The sequence below is a fragment of the Giraffa tippelskirchi genome, chromosome 2, assembly GCF_054371585.1.
Source record: "Giraffa tippelskirchi isolate mGirTip1 chromosome 2, T2T-mGirTip1v1.2.pri, whole genome shotgun sequence".
NCBI lineage: Eukaryota > Metazoa > Chordata > Mammalia > Artiodactyla > Giraffidae > Giraffa > Giraffa tippelskirchi.
This window is the reverse complement of record NC_137276.1, coordinates 233,320,509-233,339,475: the sequence shown is the minus strand read 5'-3', so window position 1 is coordinate 233,339,475 and position 18,967 is coordinate 233,320,509. Positions and strand designations below refer to the sequence as shown.

The 18,967-nt window shown below is 52.3% G+C and overlaps 1 protein-coding gene and 1 long non-coding RNA gene across 5 annotated transcripts in view; both read left to right on the top strand.

Moving 5' to 3' along the window:
- SH3BP5 (SH3 domain binding protein 5) overlaps window positions 1-18,967 on the top strand; it is a 78,393-nt gene that overhangs the window by 31,050 nt on the left and 28,376 nt on the right. For 2 of the 4 annotated variants that reach the window (XM_081573225.1, XM_081573226.1), the window contains exons 3-4: window positions 526-654; window positions 9,111-9,190. Coding sequence is in view for 2 of the 4 variants with exons in the window: in XM_081573224.1 (XP_081429350.1) it covers window positions 526-654 (129 nt within the window). In the remaining 2 variants the exon portion in view is untranslated. The remainder of the gene's footprint in view (window positions 1-525; window positions 655-9,110; window positions 9,191-18,967) is intronic. The other 2 variants (XM_081573224.1, XM_081573223.1) reach the window with 1 other exon arrangement.
- LOC145539348 (uncharacterized) lies at window positions 1,983-7,485 on the top strand. The gene is made up of 2 exons (XR_014077733.1): window positions 1,983-2,688; window positions 4,202-7,485. It is a non-coding gene; the product is annotated as an uncharacterized LOC145539348 (long non-coding RNA).

Sequence of the window (18,967 nt, the reverse complement as noted above, 5' to 3'; positions counted from 1 at the left end):
GCAGGGACCGAGCCCAAGGCAGAGCACAGGGTCTGGCCTGTTGGAAGTTGGCACATGCTGTTTAGTGCTGACCATATCAGAGGACTGGGGACGTCATGGCAGTGTGACAAACGCCGCCATCATCATGGACTGAAACTGCCAGGGGTGACTGGGTTAGGCACCTTCCCCGGACGCAGCTTTGCGGTCTGACTGGCGCTGTCTGATACGGTGGTCATGGCCTCATTGATTGTTTAAGCATATCTAAATAAAATGAACTAAAGGAAAAACTCCTTCTGTCCGTCTTGCTAGCCAGGGTCAAGCGCTCAGTAGCCACGTGCAGCTGGGGGCTGCCATACCGTCCGGCACAGGTGCTGGGATGCTTGCAGTATCACGCCAGGTTCTCTCGGGGGCCGTCGTTGTAGACATGGGCTTGTACGCACAGGCTTTATGGTCGAGTGGAGGCCCTTCTGGATGCTTCTGGGGAAGTCAAGCAGATTGCCACGGGCTCCTTAAGCCTGAACTCTGTCCTCAATTTCCTGTCCGCAGGACATCCGTCAGAAGTTCCGCTCCGTCCTGGTCGAAGCGACGGTGAAGCTGGATGAGCTGGTGAAGAAGATCGGCAAGGCCGTGGAAGACTCGAAGCCCTACTGGGAGGCTCGGAGGGTGGCGAGGCAGGTAAGCGCCCGGTCTGCCCGTCGCCCTGCACGGCGCCATGGGCACCTCCGACCTCCGGGCCCCCCCTGCTGGAGGTCGGGGTGCAGGAGAGCCGTGACTTCGTCAGGAGGCGCGTTTGGAGTTGGTCCCTTGTTTTCCTCACCCCACAGCCTGCCTTCATTCCAGCTCTCAGTGCTGTTAATGGGATGTGGATGCTGGCATTGGGACACCCCCACGGGTGGCTCAGATGGTAAAAATTCTGCCTGCAGTGCGGGAGACCTGGGTTCGATCCCTGGGTTGGAAGATTCCCCTGGAGGAGGGAAAGGCTACCCACTCCAGTGCTCTTGCCTGGAAAATCCCATGGATGGAGGCGCCTGGTAGGCTACAGTCCACGGGATGGCAAAGAGTCGGACATGACTGAGCAGGGTCAGTGGTCACTGCTGGGCAATGCCTCGCTGCTGGAGTTGGAACCTGGTCCACTTCCCAGGTGGCCAGGCCAGCTGACATGGACGGGAGGCTGTGATTAGAACATCCGGCTTGTCCTCTGCCTCCCTAGTGACTGCCTGTCAGCCCCAGGAAGAACACTGCTTCCCTCGAATTCTCCTTCCAGGTTTGGGAGGAGCTGACCGTTTCCCTCTCTTGAATCGTTGCTTCTTTGTCCTGAGAGCACAGATAGGCGACAGAGGACCGGAGACCAGGAAGTGGGGCGGCCGCTGGGGCTGCTGGCTTCAGAGGGCGTCTTCCGTGGATCGTCAGTGGTGTGCAGACCTCCCGGGGTCAGGCTGAGGAGGGATGAGAGCTCCCGACACACGGCACAGCCGGCCGGCTCACCCCCGGGGCACACGTGGGCTCAGGAGTTGGTCCATACTGAGATCCCGTCCCTGCCGTGTGTTTGCTGACGAAAGACGCTGCCTCCCCACGTCCCTGCCTGTACGCCGATGCTCAGCAAGGGCGGGTTCCCCTGCGAGGCCCCTCTGCGTGTGCACCGCGTGTTATTGGGCCTGGAGGTGGGGAGGCAGCGGGAAAAGGGGAGCCCTTGAAAAGGGGAGCCCCAGGAATGCGTTAAGATTGGAGCCATGGAGGATCTGGGGCCAGGGCTGGGACATTCCTCTCCCTGGCCCTGCTCTGGGCACCCTCAGACGTCTCATTGGGATCCCTTTGATGTTTGGTGGTTCTGCCGAGATGCTCGCTGCAGGTTGGGGTTTTGCAGCTCCGCACCCTGAGCCGAGCTTTCTGCTTGGAACCTGACGCAGACACTGCCTTGGCTCCTAGACACACGGGCGGCCTGAAACCCGCCCTTCCCTGGCCTGCTGCCCTGAGATGTATGACATCACAGGGCCCGGGCCGCCTTGGCCTGCGAGAAGCCTCAGCCATTTCACTCTCCTTTTCCCTCTGCACTCCACCCAGGCCTGTAGCTTTCCAGGGAGAAATCCTTCTCCAGAAGGTGCTCACCAGTCCCCAGAAGCCCCCTAACCCCCACCCCGAGGCATCCTCCCCCCAGGGTGCCCTGTGTCACAGCCTTCAAGGTGCCCCCCTGTTGGGGGACGTGTCTCACCCACCGTAGCCCAGGGTGGTAGTGGTCTTGACCTCGTAGTGTGAAGGGTTCTGGTTAGATTGGAGGAGAAATTTCTGATGCTGTAAACATTGGGTCAGTCCTGAGGCGGGCATGAAATCTCCTCTTCTGAAAGTCTTCGTCACTTGAATCCTTGGGCCTTTTGAGGCCACAGAGGTCCCCGTGCCGTCGGGGGACTTTGCAGGGGCCTGTGAAGGCGTCCCCTTGGAGCCTCGGGAGTGGCGTCCCCACTGGGTCCCCAGCGCTGAGATTTTGGAGCGGAACTGCTGAAGGGACCTCTGTGTTCAGGGGCCTCTGGAGGTGGGCCCTTCAGGTTGCCAGCCCTGGCTGGCGGGCAGTGACCTCCTTTGACGGAGCGGATGCGAAACCTCATCCCGCCTCAGGGTCTTTGAACTTGCGGGCCCCTCTTGTGTTGTTGTCTTAACGGCAGGATTTGCATGGTCCAGCCCGTCTCCTTCAGGTTTCTGTTCAGATGACACTTCGTGGTGGCTCAGAGGGTAAAGAATCCGCTTGCAATGCGGGAGACCCGGGTTCAATCCCTGGGTCGGGAACATCCCCTGGAGAAGGGAATGGCAGCCCACTCCAGTGTTCTTGCCTGGAGAATCCCATGGACGGAGGAGCCTGGTGGGCTGCAGTCCATGGGGTTGCAGAGAGTTGGACACGACTGAGCAACTTCACTTTCTTTTCTTTGTATCAACGAGGCCTTTTAGGTTTCACGTTGAAATGATAGCTGCCGGCCCACCATCTCCATCACTCCAGCCCTCGTTCCTCGATAGGCCTTTTCTCCACAGTGGTTCTCACCCTGTGACCGCTTACCGTTTACTTGTTGATGGTAGTGAAACCCCACTGATTTCCAGACTTAGAGAATTTGGTCTGCTTGGGTCATTTCCATGTCTGCAGTGCCAGCATACAGAAGGTGTTCAAGTCTTGAGGAAATGAGCCAACGAACCAGTAAGTGAATGAGAGGTTGACCAGATGCTCCTCCAGCCCTCCCTTGGCATGCAGAGCTTTCCCTTTTGATTGTTGTGTTCCTCGCAGCTTGTCCCCTGTCGTGTGGCTCAGTGAGCAGACTGGCAAATCCAGCTCCATCTGGGCTGGGTTGATTCAAATCTGATCTGGTGGGTGAGTCCCCAGTTGGCTTCGACACATCTGGAATAGATTTCACACCACTCCCTTTTTTTCTGCACCCCAGTCCTCTTAGACGGAAAAAGATAGAAGGGGGCTGGGTTGGGCGGGCACTCCTGCGGCCAGTCGTGAATTGTGGCTTTGCATTTCCCTCTCATCTCTTGGCCAGTGAGAACCATGGTCATGCAATGACTGAGTCCCGTGGGCAAGCCGCGGAGGCGTCAGACTTCATCACACAGTGTAGACCCTGGGGCTGAGCACTCTCCATCCGCTGGCAGAGCCCAAGATGAATGGTGAGGGAGTCCTGCCCGGCCTTATGCCTGCAACCCTCCCCCGCCCCAAATTCCTTCCTCCTTACAAGTGGGCAGGAAGAAGGGCAGAGAAGCCTCAGAGTGACCCCTGCACCTCAGCCTCCGGGGACCTTGTTGGTCTCTGGCCGTGGAAGTGAAAGGGCCCTCGAAGGCCAAGGCTGGGCACGGATGTCCTTGTTTTTCATCTCTGCGGACGGTGGGCCATCTGGGCTTGGCCAGGTGGCCGGGTCTGTTGGTGCGTCTGTGTCTTCCTGGTGGCGAGGGGGGCGGGCCTCCCTCCAGCAGCTGCGAAGTGGGGCTTCCTGTTTTCCTCCTCTGCTCTTACCTCTGCCCCTTCCTGGATATGTTTACAAATCCCCTCTGACTGTGTGTAGTGGTGATGGTGTCAGAGATGCCTTCAGAGCATCTCCCCCAAGTGTGTGTTATAAGGCACTGTGTTCTCAGAGCCTCAGCATCCTCATCGCTGTGGCAGCAGTGATCTGAAAACAGTGAAACAGTGATGGTCACGGACCATGAGAGTTAGGTGTCCTTCGGACTTAGTGAAGTTAAAGCTGCTCAGTCGTGTCCGACTCTTTGCGACCCCATGGACTATACAGCTCATGGAATTCTTCAGGACAGAATACTGGAGTGGGTAGCCTTTCCCATCTCCAGGGGGTCTTCACAACCCAGGGATTGAACCCAGGTCTCCCACATTGCAGGAGGATTCTTTACCAGCTGAGCTACCAGGGAAGCCCCTCTTAGGACTTAAATGAGATAATATTTGATGACGGAATCCCTGTATGACCTGTTATTGTTGTTTAGCCACTAAGTTGTGTCCGACTATTTTGCAAACCCATGGACTGTAGCCCACCAGGCTCCTCTGTCCATGGGATTTCCCAGGCAAGAATCCTGGAGTGGGTGCCATTTCCTTCTCCAGGGGATCTGCCTGACCCAGTGATCAAACCCGCATCTCCTGCATTGGCAGGCGGGTTCTTTACCACTGAGCCACCAGAGGAGCCCCCATGTGACCTTAGACTTCATTTTAAAAAAAAGTTTAGAAAATTCAGAAGAAAATAAGTCCCCATACCTTCTGTTAATATTTATATGTATCCTTTTTCTTGCCTGGAGAATCCCATGGACAGAGGACCCTGGTGAGCTATAGTCCACGGGGTCGCAAAGAGTCGGACACGACTGAATAACTAACACACACACACAATTTTTCTTGAAAATAAAAAAGGGGTAATACTGTGGTGTGGTTTTATGATGTCTGGAGTGTTCGTATCCATCCATCCATAGTCTCAGGGGAACAACCGAGATTTACAGAGGGAAAGACTTATACAGCTTAGTTTTCCAAAAAGAGTTTACAAAGATCTGTGGTTGTTGGGCTGGTAGACATTGTGTCTGCTCATCAGTAATTTGCACTGACTTTATTGTTCCTGATGTCAACTCATTTTCCTACCATGAGTCAGATCCAGTCCTGTGATCTTGAGAACCTAATCTGGGTTCTGCTAAGAGGAGGCAGGACGCTTTTTTTGCCCCTGGGTTGAGCGGGGGCAGGAAACAGACTTGGATTGATTTGAGGGTTTTTGTCTGTGAGCCAGAGCTTGTCTTTAAGGTGGCTTTGACGTATCTGCCAGCCCATCTAGCCTTCAGTATGTGACTGGGACCTTCTGACGAGGGGGTGGAGCCCTGTGACTCAGCACTGAATGAGTTTCTTGCTTCCTCTGCTCCTTGGAATCTAACTAGTCTAATAGTGGCCCCAAGCCTATCATATTGTCACTGCCCGTCCCAACCCCTGTTATATTTTTCCTTCTTGAAAAATTGCGTTAAGCGGCACTTAACATAGGTTTTACCATTTTAACTATTTTCAAGTGTACAATTCAGTAACATTAAGTACATTCTTACTGTTGGGCAGCCGTCACCACCATCCATCCTTAGAACTTTATCATTTTCCCAAGTTGTGACCCTGTGCTTTGTAATAATAATTCCCCACTCCGCCCTCTCCCCAGCCTTTGACAACCACCATTCTGCTTTCTCTGTCTGTGAACTTGACTCCTCCAAGTACCCCATGAAAGTAGACTTACACAGAGTTTGTCCTTTTGTGACTGGTGTTTTTCACTTAAGCATCATGTCTTCAAGGTTTATCCATGAAGTCTGTGTTGGAATTTCATCCCTTTTTTAAGGCTGAATAATATTTCCACTGCATGTGTAGACCACACTGTGTTACTCACTCAACTCATTTTCCTACCATGAGTCAGATGCAGTCCTGTGATTGCAAACCTTCAGGCCACTTTTGTTATTTTTAAAATGGTTAGAGTGTGTCAGGAGACTTTGCAACTCTTAAGTACAGCATAAATGCAAAATAGTAAGGGTTATTCAGTGCTGACAGTTGCCCGTTTTGTATTTGTGGAGCCACGACCAGTCCTTTAACCTCCTTTGGGGGAGCAGTGCGGGGGGAAATGTTTGAAGCTTAGCTGACTTAACTGTGGGTCAGCTGGTGAAGCTTGGCCTCTGGGCCATACTGCCTGGCTTTGAGTCTCAGCTTACCATGTAATAGCTGTGGGACCTGGGCAGGCTGCCTAATGTTTGTGCCTCAGGGTCTTCATCTCTAAATTGGAGCTGTAGGGACTTCCCTGGTGGTCCACCGGTTAAGACTCCCAGCTGCCAATGGAGGTGGCTCGGGTTCCCTCCCGGTCGTGGAACTAAGACCCTGCATGCTGCACAGCGTGGCCAAAAAAAAATGAAAAACGGAGTTGTGTGTCAGTTAGCTTTTGCTGTGAAACAAACCAAACTCAGTGGCTTTATACGTTTATTTAGCTGATGGTTTTGCTGGGCAGTTTTCTGCTCTCAGGTTTTGGCTGATCTCATGAGTATACATGGAGAAGGAAATGGCAACCCACACCAGTATTCTTGCCTGGAGAATCCTGTGGACGGAGGAGCCCAGTGGGCTGCCGTCTGTGGGGTCGCACAGAGTTGGACACGCCTGAAGCGACTTAGCAGCAGCAGCAGCAGCAGCATGAGTATACAGTCAGTTGATGGGTTGGCTGGGGGTTGGTTGCTCTGTAAAAGATTTACTTATTTTATTTTTTGGCTGTGCTGGGTTTTGGTTGTTGCAAGCGGGCTTTCTCTAGTTGTGGCCAGTGGTGGCTGCCCTTCTTTGCAGTGTAAGAGCTCCCGACTGCCATGGCTTCACTTGTGGAGGACAGATTCTAGGGCTCCTGGGCTCTAGAACGCAGGCTCAGTAGCTGCGGCACACGGACTTACTTGCTCTGTAGCGTGTGGGATCTTCCCGGACCGGGGATTGAACCAGTGTCCCTCGCATTGCAAGGCAGATGCTTAACCACTGGACCATCAGGGAAGTCCCGGGGATGGTTTTATCTGTCAAGGAGTTGGCTGGTTGTCAGCTGAGGTATTGGATGGGTGGCCTTCACGCACCTCATCCATCAGGCTAGTGTAGGCTTCTTCATATGGTGCCGAGATTCCGGGAACAGAAAGTGAGTGAGTGTGAGTGAAAGTCGCTCAGTCGTGTCCGACTCTTTGCGACCCCAGGAACAGAAAGGGCAACCCTTTTTCAGGGCTCTGCTTGCATCACAATTGTTAATGTCCTGTTAGTCAGGGTAAGTCACATGGCTAGTCCAAATGCAAGAGGTGGGGAAAAAATAAACTCCATCTGCAAAGCACCTGCAAAGGATTATGGCCATTTTTTGCAGTTTACCATATTAAGTTAGTTCAGGTAGAGCATTGGATGAAAGAAAAAGAATGTAAGTTATTGCCCCAGATGTATTTTTCCATCAAATAATACCTTTCTAAGGTGAATCTGCTACCTTAAAAAACAAAACAAAAACACCACTGCCACCGCAAAAATGCCCTATGGGTAAAAGAAGAAACAGTCCTCTGCTGGTTGGGAGGGATATGGAAAACGTAGATAGAAGGGTGACCCCAGGCAGGGCAGGGAAGAACTCAGTTGCTTGTGAAGATAAAATCTGGCAGAGGATGATAAGAAGGTAGCTAACTTACCTGTTCCTGATAGAAAGCCCTCCAAGCCCAAAGGGATGGGCGAGTGCTGGGGACCTTGAATGGCAGGGAAATCATGTTTTCAGTGAGAGGAAACCGGTCAAGTATGCTGAATTCTCATGTTAATTCCTGCTGTAGTCTTCTTTATTGGGAAATCTGGACATCGGTTTTGTTTGCAGAAGACCTTCCCTATTACCTCTTGAGAAACCTGTATGCAGGTCACGAAGCAACAGTTATAACAACAGGCTGGTTCCAAATAGGAAAAGGAGTACATCAAGGCTGTATATTGTCACCCTGCTTATTTAACTTATATGCAGAGTTCATCATGAGAAACGCTGGGCTGGAAGAAACACAAGCTGGAATCAAGATTGCCGGGAGAAATATCAGTAACCTCAGATATGCAGATGACACCACCTTTATGGCAGAAAGTGAAGAGGAACTAAAGAGCCTCTTGATGAAAGTGAAAGAGGAGAGTGAAAAAGCTGGCTTAAAGCTCAACATTCAGAAAACTAAGATCATGGCATCCAGTTCCATCACTTCATGGCAAATAGATGGGGAAACAGTGGAAACAGTGGCTGACTTTATTTTTCTGGTCTCCAGAATCACTGCAGATGGTGACTGCAGCCATGAAATTAAAAGACGCTTACTCCTTGGAAGGAAGGTTATGACCAACCTAGATAGCATATTAAAAAGCAGAGATATTACTTTTCCAACAAAGGTCCGTCTAGTCAAGGCTATGGTTTTTCCAGTGGTCATGTATGGATGTGAGAGCTGAGCTATAAAGAAAGCTGAGCGCCCAAGAACTGATGCTTTTGAACTGTGGTGTTGGAGAAGACTCTTGAGAGTCCCTTGGACTGCAAGGAGATCCAACCAGTCCATCCTAAAGGAGAGCAGTCCTAAGTGTTCATTGGAAGGACTGATGCTGAAGCTGAAACTCCAATGCTTTGGCCACCTGATGTGAAGAACTGACTCACTGGAAAAGACCCTGATGCTGGGAAAGATTGAGGGCAGGAGGAGAAGGGGATGAGAGAGGATGAGATGGCTGGATGGTGGGGGCTGGGCATTAGCAGCTGGGAGGGGACACTTACCTGGAGGACGGTGTGTAGTCAGAGGTCAAGGGCGATGGGAGGAGGGGAAGGAGAGCTGCAGAGCTCTTTGTACCCGAGGCCCTTTCTCAAGTGCTGCGCACGCTCCAGGTAGCACGTTTAAGAAACATGTTGCAGAGGCAGAAACTGAGGCTTAGAGGAGCTGGGTGAATCAAGGGGCTCCCAGAGTCCCCTTTTACTAGGATCTACAGGGCTCCCAGGCCTCCAGGGGTCGGTCCCTTATGGACATGAACCCATCGGGGCCACACAGGTTTGCCAGGCAGCGGAGGGGACAGGGACTGAGGCTCTGGGAGGTAAGGAGAACGCCCAGACCGCGGGCCCCGTGGAGATGAGCTGAGATTTGAACCCTTGTCTCCCTCCTCCTGGCAGTGGGCCACTGCTGACACTTCGACAGCATTTAGGGACAGTTGGCAGGCCCGAGCACAGCCCGACACGTCCTGGGGGAGCAGGTAAGAGACGTGATCGACTCGCAGGGCCGCCTTTGCCGCCCTGAGGTAACTGGGGGGCCCTTTGCAGCTCCTCCCCCCGCCGGGACCCCAGTGTCCTTCTGTCCTGCCTCCCTGGGTCCTCATCGCTTGTGTTTCTGCTGAGCCCATGTCTGCCCCGGGGGCCAGCACTCCCCGGGGTCCCGGGTGAGGAGGTCTGGGTCACTGACGTCCGTCCCGACGGCCTTGGCCGCATTCCCACGGGGTGGCCGCGGGCTGGGTCCTGGGAACCGCGTCCCCCGGGCTGAGGGCTGGGTGACGCTGAGGGCTGGGTGACGGGCTGGTGATTTACAGCGGGCGGGGGGTGTGCTGTTGACCTGCGGGACCGGGTCCTGCCTTGCAGTCCTGGTGGCTGATTCCAGGGAAGGAGCAGCTGTGTTTGGGAAGCCTCGACTCTCGCGTCGGGGTGGGGTCCGGGGGGGCCCCCCTGACCCAGGGTGAAGACTCCTCTCCAGGCTCCCTTGGGAAGGGTCCACCCCCTCCCCCGCCTTGGAGCCGCTGCCTCTCCTGGTGGGATGGCTGTGCCTCGGACTGACTGACGGATGTCCTCCCCTGGCTGATGGCTGGGAGGGCGGGGGCTGATCTGAGGTTTTCTCTCCCGCGGTTCCAGGACCATCTCTATCTGCATTTGACTCTTTCCTGCCCGATAGGGCAGCGGGAAGCTGTGATCCCAGAGGGCTGTCCCCCGACACCTGGTCGATCGGGGGGACTTCTCGGGGACTGTCCCTCTCCCTTTACTGGCCTGTCACCAGGGCCCGGCTCCTTCCCGTAAGCGCTGCTGGGGGCTGACAGCTGTGGTTTGTCACCGCAGACCAGCGGGGGTGGAGTTCTGCGCCGGATCTGAAACCGCGAGCCTCCTTGAACGTTTCTCTTTTTCTCTTCTGTCTTCTCTGCCCCCTGTTGTAAATCATGGGCTTTCCCTGGGAGGGAGCAGCAGGGTGACTGATGTCTCAGTTGATGGATAGCAGAGTATGCTTGCTACCAGTTTTGTCAACGTGAGTAGGCCTTTTATGTTGCCAGGCAACAGGATTTGGTCCCCAGCCATGGTAGCGTTCCTCTAGAGCATTTTGACTTACCTTTCCTCACCTGGGGACACCCCCTGCCTGCCCTACTGCGTTCCTTTCCTCTCCGCTCCCCTCCACCGCCCCCACTCCCGGTAAGACCTCATGTCCACGCTTCCCATCTAGGCAGACTTCCCATCTAAGACTCTGATGGACTTACTCACGCTGAGAAGCAGATGACTGGTAAGGTTTCGAGGTTTACGGTCTTTGGATGTTCAAGTCCTTCTGCTTAGAAACACCCCCATGGCTTGGGCTGCTCTGCTTTGGGCCTGGTGGTGCGGCTGAGTCCCAGCTCGGGGCTCATCACACAGCGGGAGCTTCTTGAAACGTGTGTGAAGGAACCACCCCCGTCACAGCAAGAAGGAGATGGTGAGGAGTCCAGGCCATCGGAGAGTTTTGTTTTATGTGTGGTGGAAGGTCCTGGTGAAGTTTCAGCCCTAAAGGGGTAGGGTCAGCAGAAAGAATACAAGACACCCAGTTCAGTTTGAATTTCAAATCGTTGTTGGTGTTTTTAAGCATCATTCTGTCCGATGCAATACTTGGGACACACTTCACTGAAACAGATTGTTCACCTGAAGTTCAAGTGGACCTGGAAGTTTGGTGTTTTTATTTGCTAAATCTGGCAGCCCTGCTGAGGAGGGAAGTTGTGATTTGAGTCATCGCCCAGATGGAGACAGTAGTAGTTTCAGAGTCAGCCTCCGTTCTCGGGGCTCCCGAAGTCACAGCGCTCACAGCCTTGGAGGCTTGTTCCCACCTTGCCACTCAGCAGCTTCACGTGTTAGGTTTCCAAATAACTAAAACATGCCCAGCTTTTGGTGCTTCTAGGAGGAAATGGGGTTTCCCAGATAGCTGCCTGAGTCTGAGTTTTTTTCTGTCCTTAAAAATTTTTTTTTAATTTATTAATATTTATTTTTTCATATTGAATTCTTGTTTTATGGTTGTGCCCCGAGGCATGCAGAATCTTAGTTCCCTGACCAGAATCGAACTCGTCCCCCAGGCAGTGAGCGTGTGGAGTCTTAACCCCTGGACCCTCCAGGGAAGCCCCTCTGTCCCTTCCTGACCCTTCCTGGCTTGATCGCTGCCTTTCACAGGGTTCGTGGGAGGCCACACCCGCTGACTCTCTTCTGAAGGTGGGCTCCCAGCTGTTCTTCCTCCGACTTCTGCAGCCACTGCCCGTGGTCAGCCTCCCTCCGGCTCTCTCCCCTTCCCGGTCTTTGAGTGCCTTTATTTGTTAGTTTAATCATTTATTCATTAGCTTGTTTATTCATTTTTTCCATGTAGAGCTTACTTAGGCCCTTGGGAGCATACATTCTCAGAGAGGAAAGAGTGCTTTCTTGCTTCAACTAAGAAAGTGATCCGGGGCTTCCCGGGGGACTCACCTGGTAAAGAATCTGCCTGCAGTGCAGGCGACCCAGGTTTGATCCCTGGGTCAGGAAGATCCCCTGGAGAAGGGAATGGCAACCCGCTCCAGACTTCTCGCCTGGAGACTCCCATGGACAGAGGAGCCTGGCGGGCTGCAGTCCATGGGGTCGCAGAGAGTCAGACACGACTGAGTGAGTAACACTTTCACTTTCAAGGTGGTGATCGGCTGACTTAGGAAGCCTCACTTCAAAGACGTATTAACGGTTTAAATGGAAGTAAAAACCAAAAATACCACATGTTCATCGATTCATTACCAGTCTCAAATGTGTTCCTCAGCCTCTTGGCAAAGCGCCATACTGCAGAGATGGTGCCAGGCCTTTTTTATTTCTAAAAACCATGGTGTATCTTCCAAAGTTCTCTCATTTCTTTGAATTTAGGTCTCTTGATCTCAGGCTGAAGCCAGTTCTCTTGATACAGAGACGACTGGGAGGTGTTTTCATACTGGCCCTGGGCCCTCAAGCTGGGTAGCTGCAGGCATCTGTAGTGGGCTCTTTTGAGGGTGGTTGCTGGAAGGAAATTAAGTGGACTGTATTAGTTTATATCGGTTCCTCTTCAGTCTGGCCCCATCTCCACCCCAAGCCTGTAAGAAAATACATAGATTAACCTCTACAGCCTACAGTTCTGAAATTTATATTGCCTTATGCACAAAATAATGGCCTCTTGCTCTAGCAAACGGAAACTGTATTTTGCTGCAAGTAACAGAGGACTTAAAAACAGTGGCCGAAACACACAAGAATCCTTTTTTTTTTCCACCTGAAAAAAGACCTGAATGAGGCAGTCTCGACTGATGCTGTGCGTCCAGGGTCATCTGAAATCCAGCCTCCCTCATCTTTATTGCTCAGTCCTAGCACGTGAGTCCTAGCCTCAAAAGTCCCTTCATGGTCCAGATAGTTCCAGCCGCCCCATTCGGTATTTCAGGACCAAAGGAGAGGAAGGGGGAGGGAGGGATGCCCCTTCTAACGTAAGAGTCTGCCTGGAAGTCCCAGAGAACCACGCTGCTTCCCTTTCATTGCAGGTCCGCTCATTCTTTGAACTTAAGTCTCTTGATCTCAGGCTCAAGCCAGCTGAGCAAAGGTTCCCTTTGAACAGAGAAGGCCGAGAGGTGTTTTCACACTGAGCCTGGGCACAGCCCTGGGAACTGCAAGAAAGGCTTGGCTTGGAGGGTTTTAGCTAACAGCTTGTTTCTAAGGACGGAGGGAAGTGTGGGTCTTGGGAGGCAGCTAACCAATTCTGCCATGTCTGTGCTGTGGTTTATCTATCTCCTAGAGAGGCTCTGGGTTGGAAAGAGTTTGAAGTGGGCATCGGTGGCCCAGAGTCAGCGCAGGACACGCCCTGTATCTCTCTGCTGTATCAGTTCCGTCCCCTTCTGCTATGTGGAAAGCTTCCTTCCCTTTGTTTTGTGTTGGAGTCCTGGGAGGAAATGCTAGCTTCTCATAAAGGGGTGTGTGTGTGTGGTTTTGTCAAGTCACAGAACCAATTCATACTTCCTTTGAGTACATACAAATCAAAATGACTCATTCACCACCATCACTTCTTTGCAGGAGCCCTTGTGTATTGCCTGGTTTCTTGAAACTGCCTTTCATTTGATATTCCTGCCTCCTGGAGCCCCCTTTTCCACTTGTCCCTCCCTAAACTCCCAACTGACTCTTGACAGAGACAGTTCTGCTGATAATCCTGCTCAAAAACTATGACACAGACATAGAGAACAGACTTATGGACACAGCAGGGGAAGGAGTTCGGTTCAGTCGCTCAGTCGTGTACGACTCTCTGCGACCCCATGAACCACAGCACTCCAGGCTTCCCTGTCCATCACCAACTCCCGGAGCTTGCTCAAACTCATGTCCATGGAGTCGGTGATGCCATCCAGCCATCTCATCCTCTGTCGTCCCCTTCTCCTCCCGCCTTCAATCCTTCCCAGCATCAGGGTCTTTTCCAATGAGTCAGTTCTTCACATCAGGTGGCCAAAGTATTGGAGTTTCAGCTTCAGCATCAGTCCTTCCAATGAATATTCAGGACTGATTTCCTTTAGGATGGACTGGTTGGCTCTTCTCGCAGTCCAAGGGACTCTCAAGAGTCTTCAAGGCCTAGGTTATCATAAAGGATTGACTGTCTCACGGAATTTATGGAACATGTACTGGCAGGGAAAAACCGAAAGGAGTGTTGGGTGCAGATGGTTGTTTGAGTGTGGGTGGTTCACCCTTGTGATCTCGGGGCCGTGTCTGCCCTTCCTAGGATTAGAGAGAGGGTCGTGCTTCCCATGTCTCGCCCCGAGAAAGGCCCACCTTCACAGTAAGTGTCTACTGACTGCGCATCGCTTTTGCCCTGTCGTGAAGTGGGTAACTTATACGTTGAACCGTCATGAGTCGAGGACTGGCGGTGTCTACGCGGCCCGTTGGTTCTGTTTATCCGGAGAAAGCTGCCTGACACAGCGCTTCTTCCATCCCTGGTGACCAGCCCAGATCTGACCGGAGCACGCGAGGCTCCTCCCAGCCCCTCTCACCTCCACGTCTGCTCCTGTGCGTGCTGAGCCCACCCCTGCCCCTGCCCCACTCGTAGCTGCCGGCCGGATCGTGTTGCTTCACGCACAACCTCTGGGTCCATCGGGGGCTTCGCATCCATGCGCACCCTGTTCTGTTTGCCTGGGATGTTTTCCTGCCAGACTCACTAGCTCTGCGAGGTTCAGAACAGTGGCTAGTAACCCCTTAAATATAAATCATAAAATAAAACTAAATATATTTCTAAGTATAATTAAATATATATAACTAAATGTAACTCAAAGGTCAGTCCTTCCGTTTCGGCAGCCACACGTCAGATGCTCACTCAGCACAGGTTGCCGACAGTGGCTATTTGGGGACCTTGCAGACAGAGGGCATTTCCGTCATTGTAGACAGTTCTGCTGGCAGCTTCACCCTTTGCCTGATGGCCTGATAAAATGAAGGTGCCGGTCAGTGCACCTTCTGGAGACTTCTGCAGGCTCCCTCCTGTACTGAGGTCTCCTTCAGCTTTGCTTTGAGAATTTGCTGAAAGTTGTGGATGTCATTCTCTGAGAACACACATATGTGCATGGGTGTGTACCTCATAAACACCATATCAAGGTGTAATTATCAGCTCCCCTTAAGGGTCAGCCCTGTCCTGTGGGTTAATAATAACCCACATGATAAGCCAATACTGCAACATGAGACCTGCTTGCTGGTATAACAGCTGACACTTCTGTCCCGCTCACGTCCGCCTGTTCTGTATTTTATCTGGTGGTGGTGGTTTTTTTTTCCTTCACGTGTTTTAACTCACTTGCTTCTCAGAGCAACCCCACGAGGTGGCTTCTGTTGTCTACGTTTTGCAGGTGAGGAAACCGAGGCACAGAGCATTTGAATCCTCAGGGTCCCTCAACTGCTAAGAGGCCTGGCCAGGGTTTGACCCAGGCAGCCTGAGTTCTGCATCGGGGTTCCTAACCTTTCTGACAGGGCTGGGAAACCTGCCTGCCCCCGAACATGCACTCCTCAGGACTCAGATTGCATCTTGCCTCCCTGCCCTTTGCAGGTCTCCAGGGTGCCTGGGGTTCGGAAGAGGGGAGACAGGTGCGGGGGAGGGGGTCCTGGAGCTGCTGGGTTCCGCAACGGCTCAGGTAGAGCGGCCTCAGCCCCGAGACCTGGGATTCTCCTGCGCGTGTCTTTTTCTCTCTTCTTTCCACTGGCTGTGATTTGTTCCCAAGCCCCTAGGGCTGGGAGAGGCCCCGAGTCCCTGAGACCTGCTTCGCCTGGCAGTACCTGGTGGAAAGCCAGCCGGTGCCCGCCTAGGCTGGGGGCCCCGCCGCGCCCTGTCCCAAGCCCACTCCTGTCTGCCTCGGAGCGCTCTAGGTGGCCGAAGCAGCGTGGGCTCTGGGCGTGTGTGCTCCGTGTCCTGTTGTGGCGATGGCCTCCTCTGGCCAGGGGCAGCTGGCTTTCCCGTATACCGAGCCAGGTAGGAGGTGTGTGTGTGTGTTTACTTTCGCTTCCTTCCTTATTTACCTTCATTTTCATCTGTGTCCCCCTGACCTTGAGTCCTTTTCAGGTTCATCTTGAGCTGGTAGTTAAAACTGAGCCAAGTCACGCCGACCCAGAGGCGGGAGAGGGCCTGGTGGGGAGGGGATGACCTTTGGGTGAATCAGTCGCTCCTTTGGCTGTGCTTAAGCGTCCCCAGCCACCTCTGGTGCCATATGATCTGGGGCAGGCCAAGGCCTGGAGAAGGTAGGAAGGGGCAGCCAAGGTCCCTGACTGATGAAGGGCTCAGAACAGTACCTGTGTTCACGTCACTGTCCTGGCGGCAGGGACTCACGGACGTACAGAAAGCATCCTTGCCTTCAAGGAGTTGGCTGTCTGGTCAAGAAGGACAAGTGAAGGATGAAATCATTCAAGATGTGCTGGCAGTGTATTTGGGAAATTTCCAAAGTGTTTTTCCACCTATACCATCTTATAACCTGGCAAAAGGCTATAATACAAGTATAGAAATTTGGCCCCATGAATTCAGAGAGGGTAAAATGTCGCCCAGGAAGGAGTTTCCCAAAGACCCACTGGGACCTGCATTATATATTGTTCAGCTTGGAGGAGGTGAGGACCAGTGGAAGGAGAACTATTTAGATCTTGAGAGAATGGCGTTCCTGCCTCATGATTTAGTGTGTGCAATGAGGTCCTTATTCGGATGAGTTTCCACGTCATGTGAATGGACACTTCTGAGGATACGTGCGCCCAGAGAGACGTAGATTTAATTGTGGGAGCCACAGAGGATCACAAGGTGCGTTAGGATGGCCGGCCACCAGGAAGTCGTTTGTGGCTTAGCGTTTGTCCCTGAGCTTGGTACCTGAATTAAACAGGCATTACATTTTTTCAGGACGGAGGATAGCTGCTTTGCAGTGTAGGGTTTCTGCTGGGCAACAGTCAGCTGTATGTATCCATATCCATCCCCCCCCCCCCAGGTCATCACCGAGCACCAAGCTGAGCTCCCTGTGCTGCACGGCCGCCTCCCGCAAGCTGCCTGTCTTACACGCGGTCGTGTACACCTGGCAGTGCCACTCTCTGTCCCACCCTCTCCTCCCCTTCACTTCATGGCAAATAGATGGAGAAACAGTGGAAACAGTGGCAGACTTTATTTTTCTGGGCTCCAAAATCACTAAAGATGGTGAGTGCAGCCATGAAATTAAAAGACACTTACTCCTTGGAAGCAAAGTCATGACCAACCTAGATAGCATAGTAAAAAGTAGAGACATCACTTTGCCAACAAAGGTCCTTCTAGTCAAGGCTATGGTTTTTCCAGTGGTCATGTATGGATGTGAGAGTTGGACTATAAAGAAAGCTGAGCGCCGAAGAATTGATGCTTTTGAACTGTGGTGTTGGAGAAGACTCTTGAGAGTCCCTTGGACTGCAAGGAGATCCAACCAGTCCATCCTAAAGGAGATCAGTCCTGGGTGTTCATTGGAAGGACTGATGTTGAAGCTGAAACTCCAATCCTTTGGCCACCTGATGTGAAGAGCTGACTCATTGGAAAAGACCCTGATGCTGGGAAAGATTGAAGGCGAGAGGAGAAGGGGATGACAGAAGATGAGATGGTTGGATGGCATCATTGATTCAATGGACATGAGTTTGGGTAAACTCTGGGAGTTGGTGATGGACAGGGAGGCCTGGTGTGCTGTGGTCCATGGGGTTGCAAAGAGTCAGACATGACTAGCGACTGAACTGAACTCCTTCCCCTGCTGTGTCCATAAGTCTGTTCTCTATGTCTGCGTCTGTTCCTGCCCTGCAAGTAGGTTTATCAGCACCATTTTTCTAGATTCCATATACATGCGTTCATAAACAGTATTTTTCTCTTTCTGACTTCCTTCCCTCGGGTGACAGACTCTAGATTCATCCACGTCACTTATAAATGACCCGATTTTGTTCTTTTCTGTGGCTGAGTAATAAGCAGACATTTCTTAAGCATCTGCAGTGTACGTTGGCTAGGTTTGGGGAGTGCAAACTTCAGTAATGGTCTCTCCATCACTGAGGCTCCCCGGGTCGCTGGTGATGCCCTATAGAGAGATCCCGGCAGCGCCCTGTGAGCTTATTTAATGCTGCAGCACCAGCTCCATGGGCCCTCGGCCTGGAGAGCTGCCCAGGTGTCTGGTTGCCCAGCGTGTGTTGGGGGCCCAGGGGTTGAGGCGTCCTGCTGTTCCCCCTCCTCCCCACCTCCCTTTGGGGCCCCTTTGTGGGTGTCTTCCAGGCTTTTAGGTCAAGGGTAGAAAGCTTTGAGAAGGCTTCCCAACCATCCGTCCCGCGTTGCCCCGTGAGTTAAGGGAAGTCACTTTGTCTGGACTGGGTGTGTCCCCTGCCCCTTGGGAGTGAAAGCAGGCAGCTGTGTGAGGGAGACACGGACTGGTGGGAGACCAGTCCTGGCCGGTGTCAGGAAGCTGTCCAGTTGATGAGCCCCTCTGTGGATCCCAGCCTGGCAGAGAAGGGGCCATCCACAGGCACTCCTCTTAACAGCTTCTGAGTAGTTCTTATCTCAGAGGCGGGAGACATGTTCTTGAACCCATTTCTTTTCATCGTGTAGATGCTGGAAATGTCTTTGGAGCCCATTTGGTCCTTGGTACAGAGCTGGAGGTGGGGAGGTTGGCCAGGACTCGTCCAGCTTTGGATACTCGATGGAGAGAACATCTTGGCCAGAGAGCTGGGTGCGGTGGGCGTGCAGACGGCCCTGTGGAGTCTCATGAGGGTCTCGTGAGCCCCCCTGCGGGAGAGGTACCTGCCTTGTGTTGGTGCTTTCCTCTCCAGGACCCTGCAGTCCTGGGACCTGTGTAGCTGATTTTCGATATCGTGTTACTTTCAGGTGTATAGCAGAGAGGTTCAGTTATGCATCTATATGTGTGTGTGTATATGTATATGTTCTTTTTGAGATTCTTTTCCCTTATAGGTTATTAGAAGGTATTGAATATACTTCCCTGTGCTATACAGTAGGTCCTTGTTTATCTGCACATGTGTAGTCTTTATCTGTTAATCCCAAACTCTTAATTTATCCCTCCCTCCCCCTCCCCCTTTGGTAACCATAAATTTGTTTTGTGTCTTTGTGTCTGTTTCTGTTTTGTAAATAAGTCCATTTGTATAATTTTTTAGATTCCACGTGTAAGTGATATTGTGTCTTATTTCTCTCTCTGACTTACTTCGCTTAGTATGATAATCTCTTGGTCCATACATATTGCTGCGAATGGCATTATTTCATTCTTTTTTATGGCTGAGTAATATTCCATTGTGTA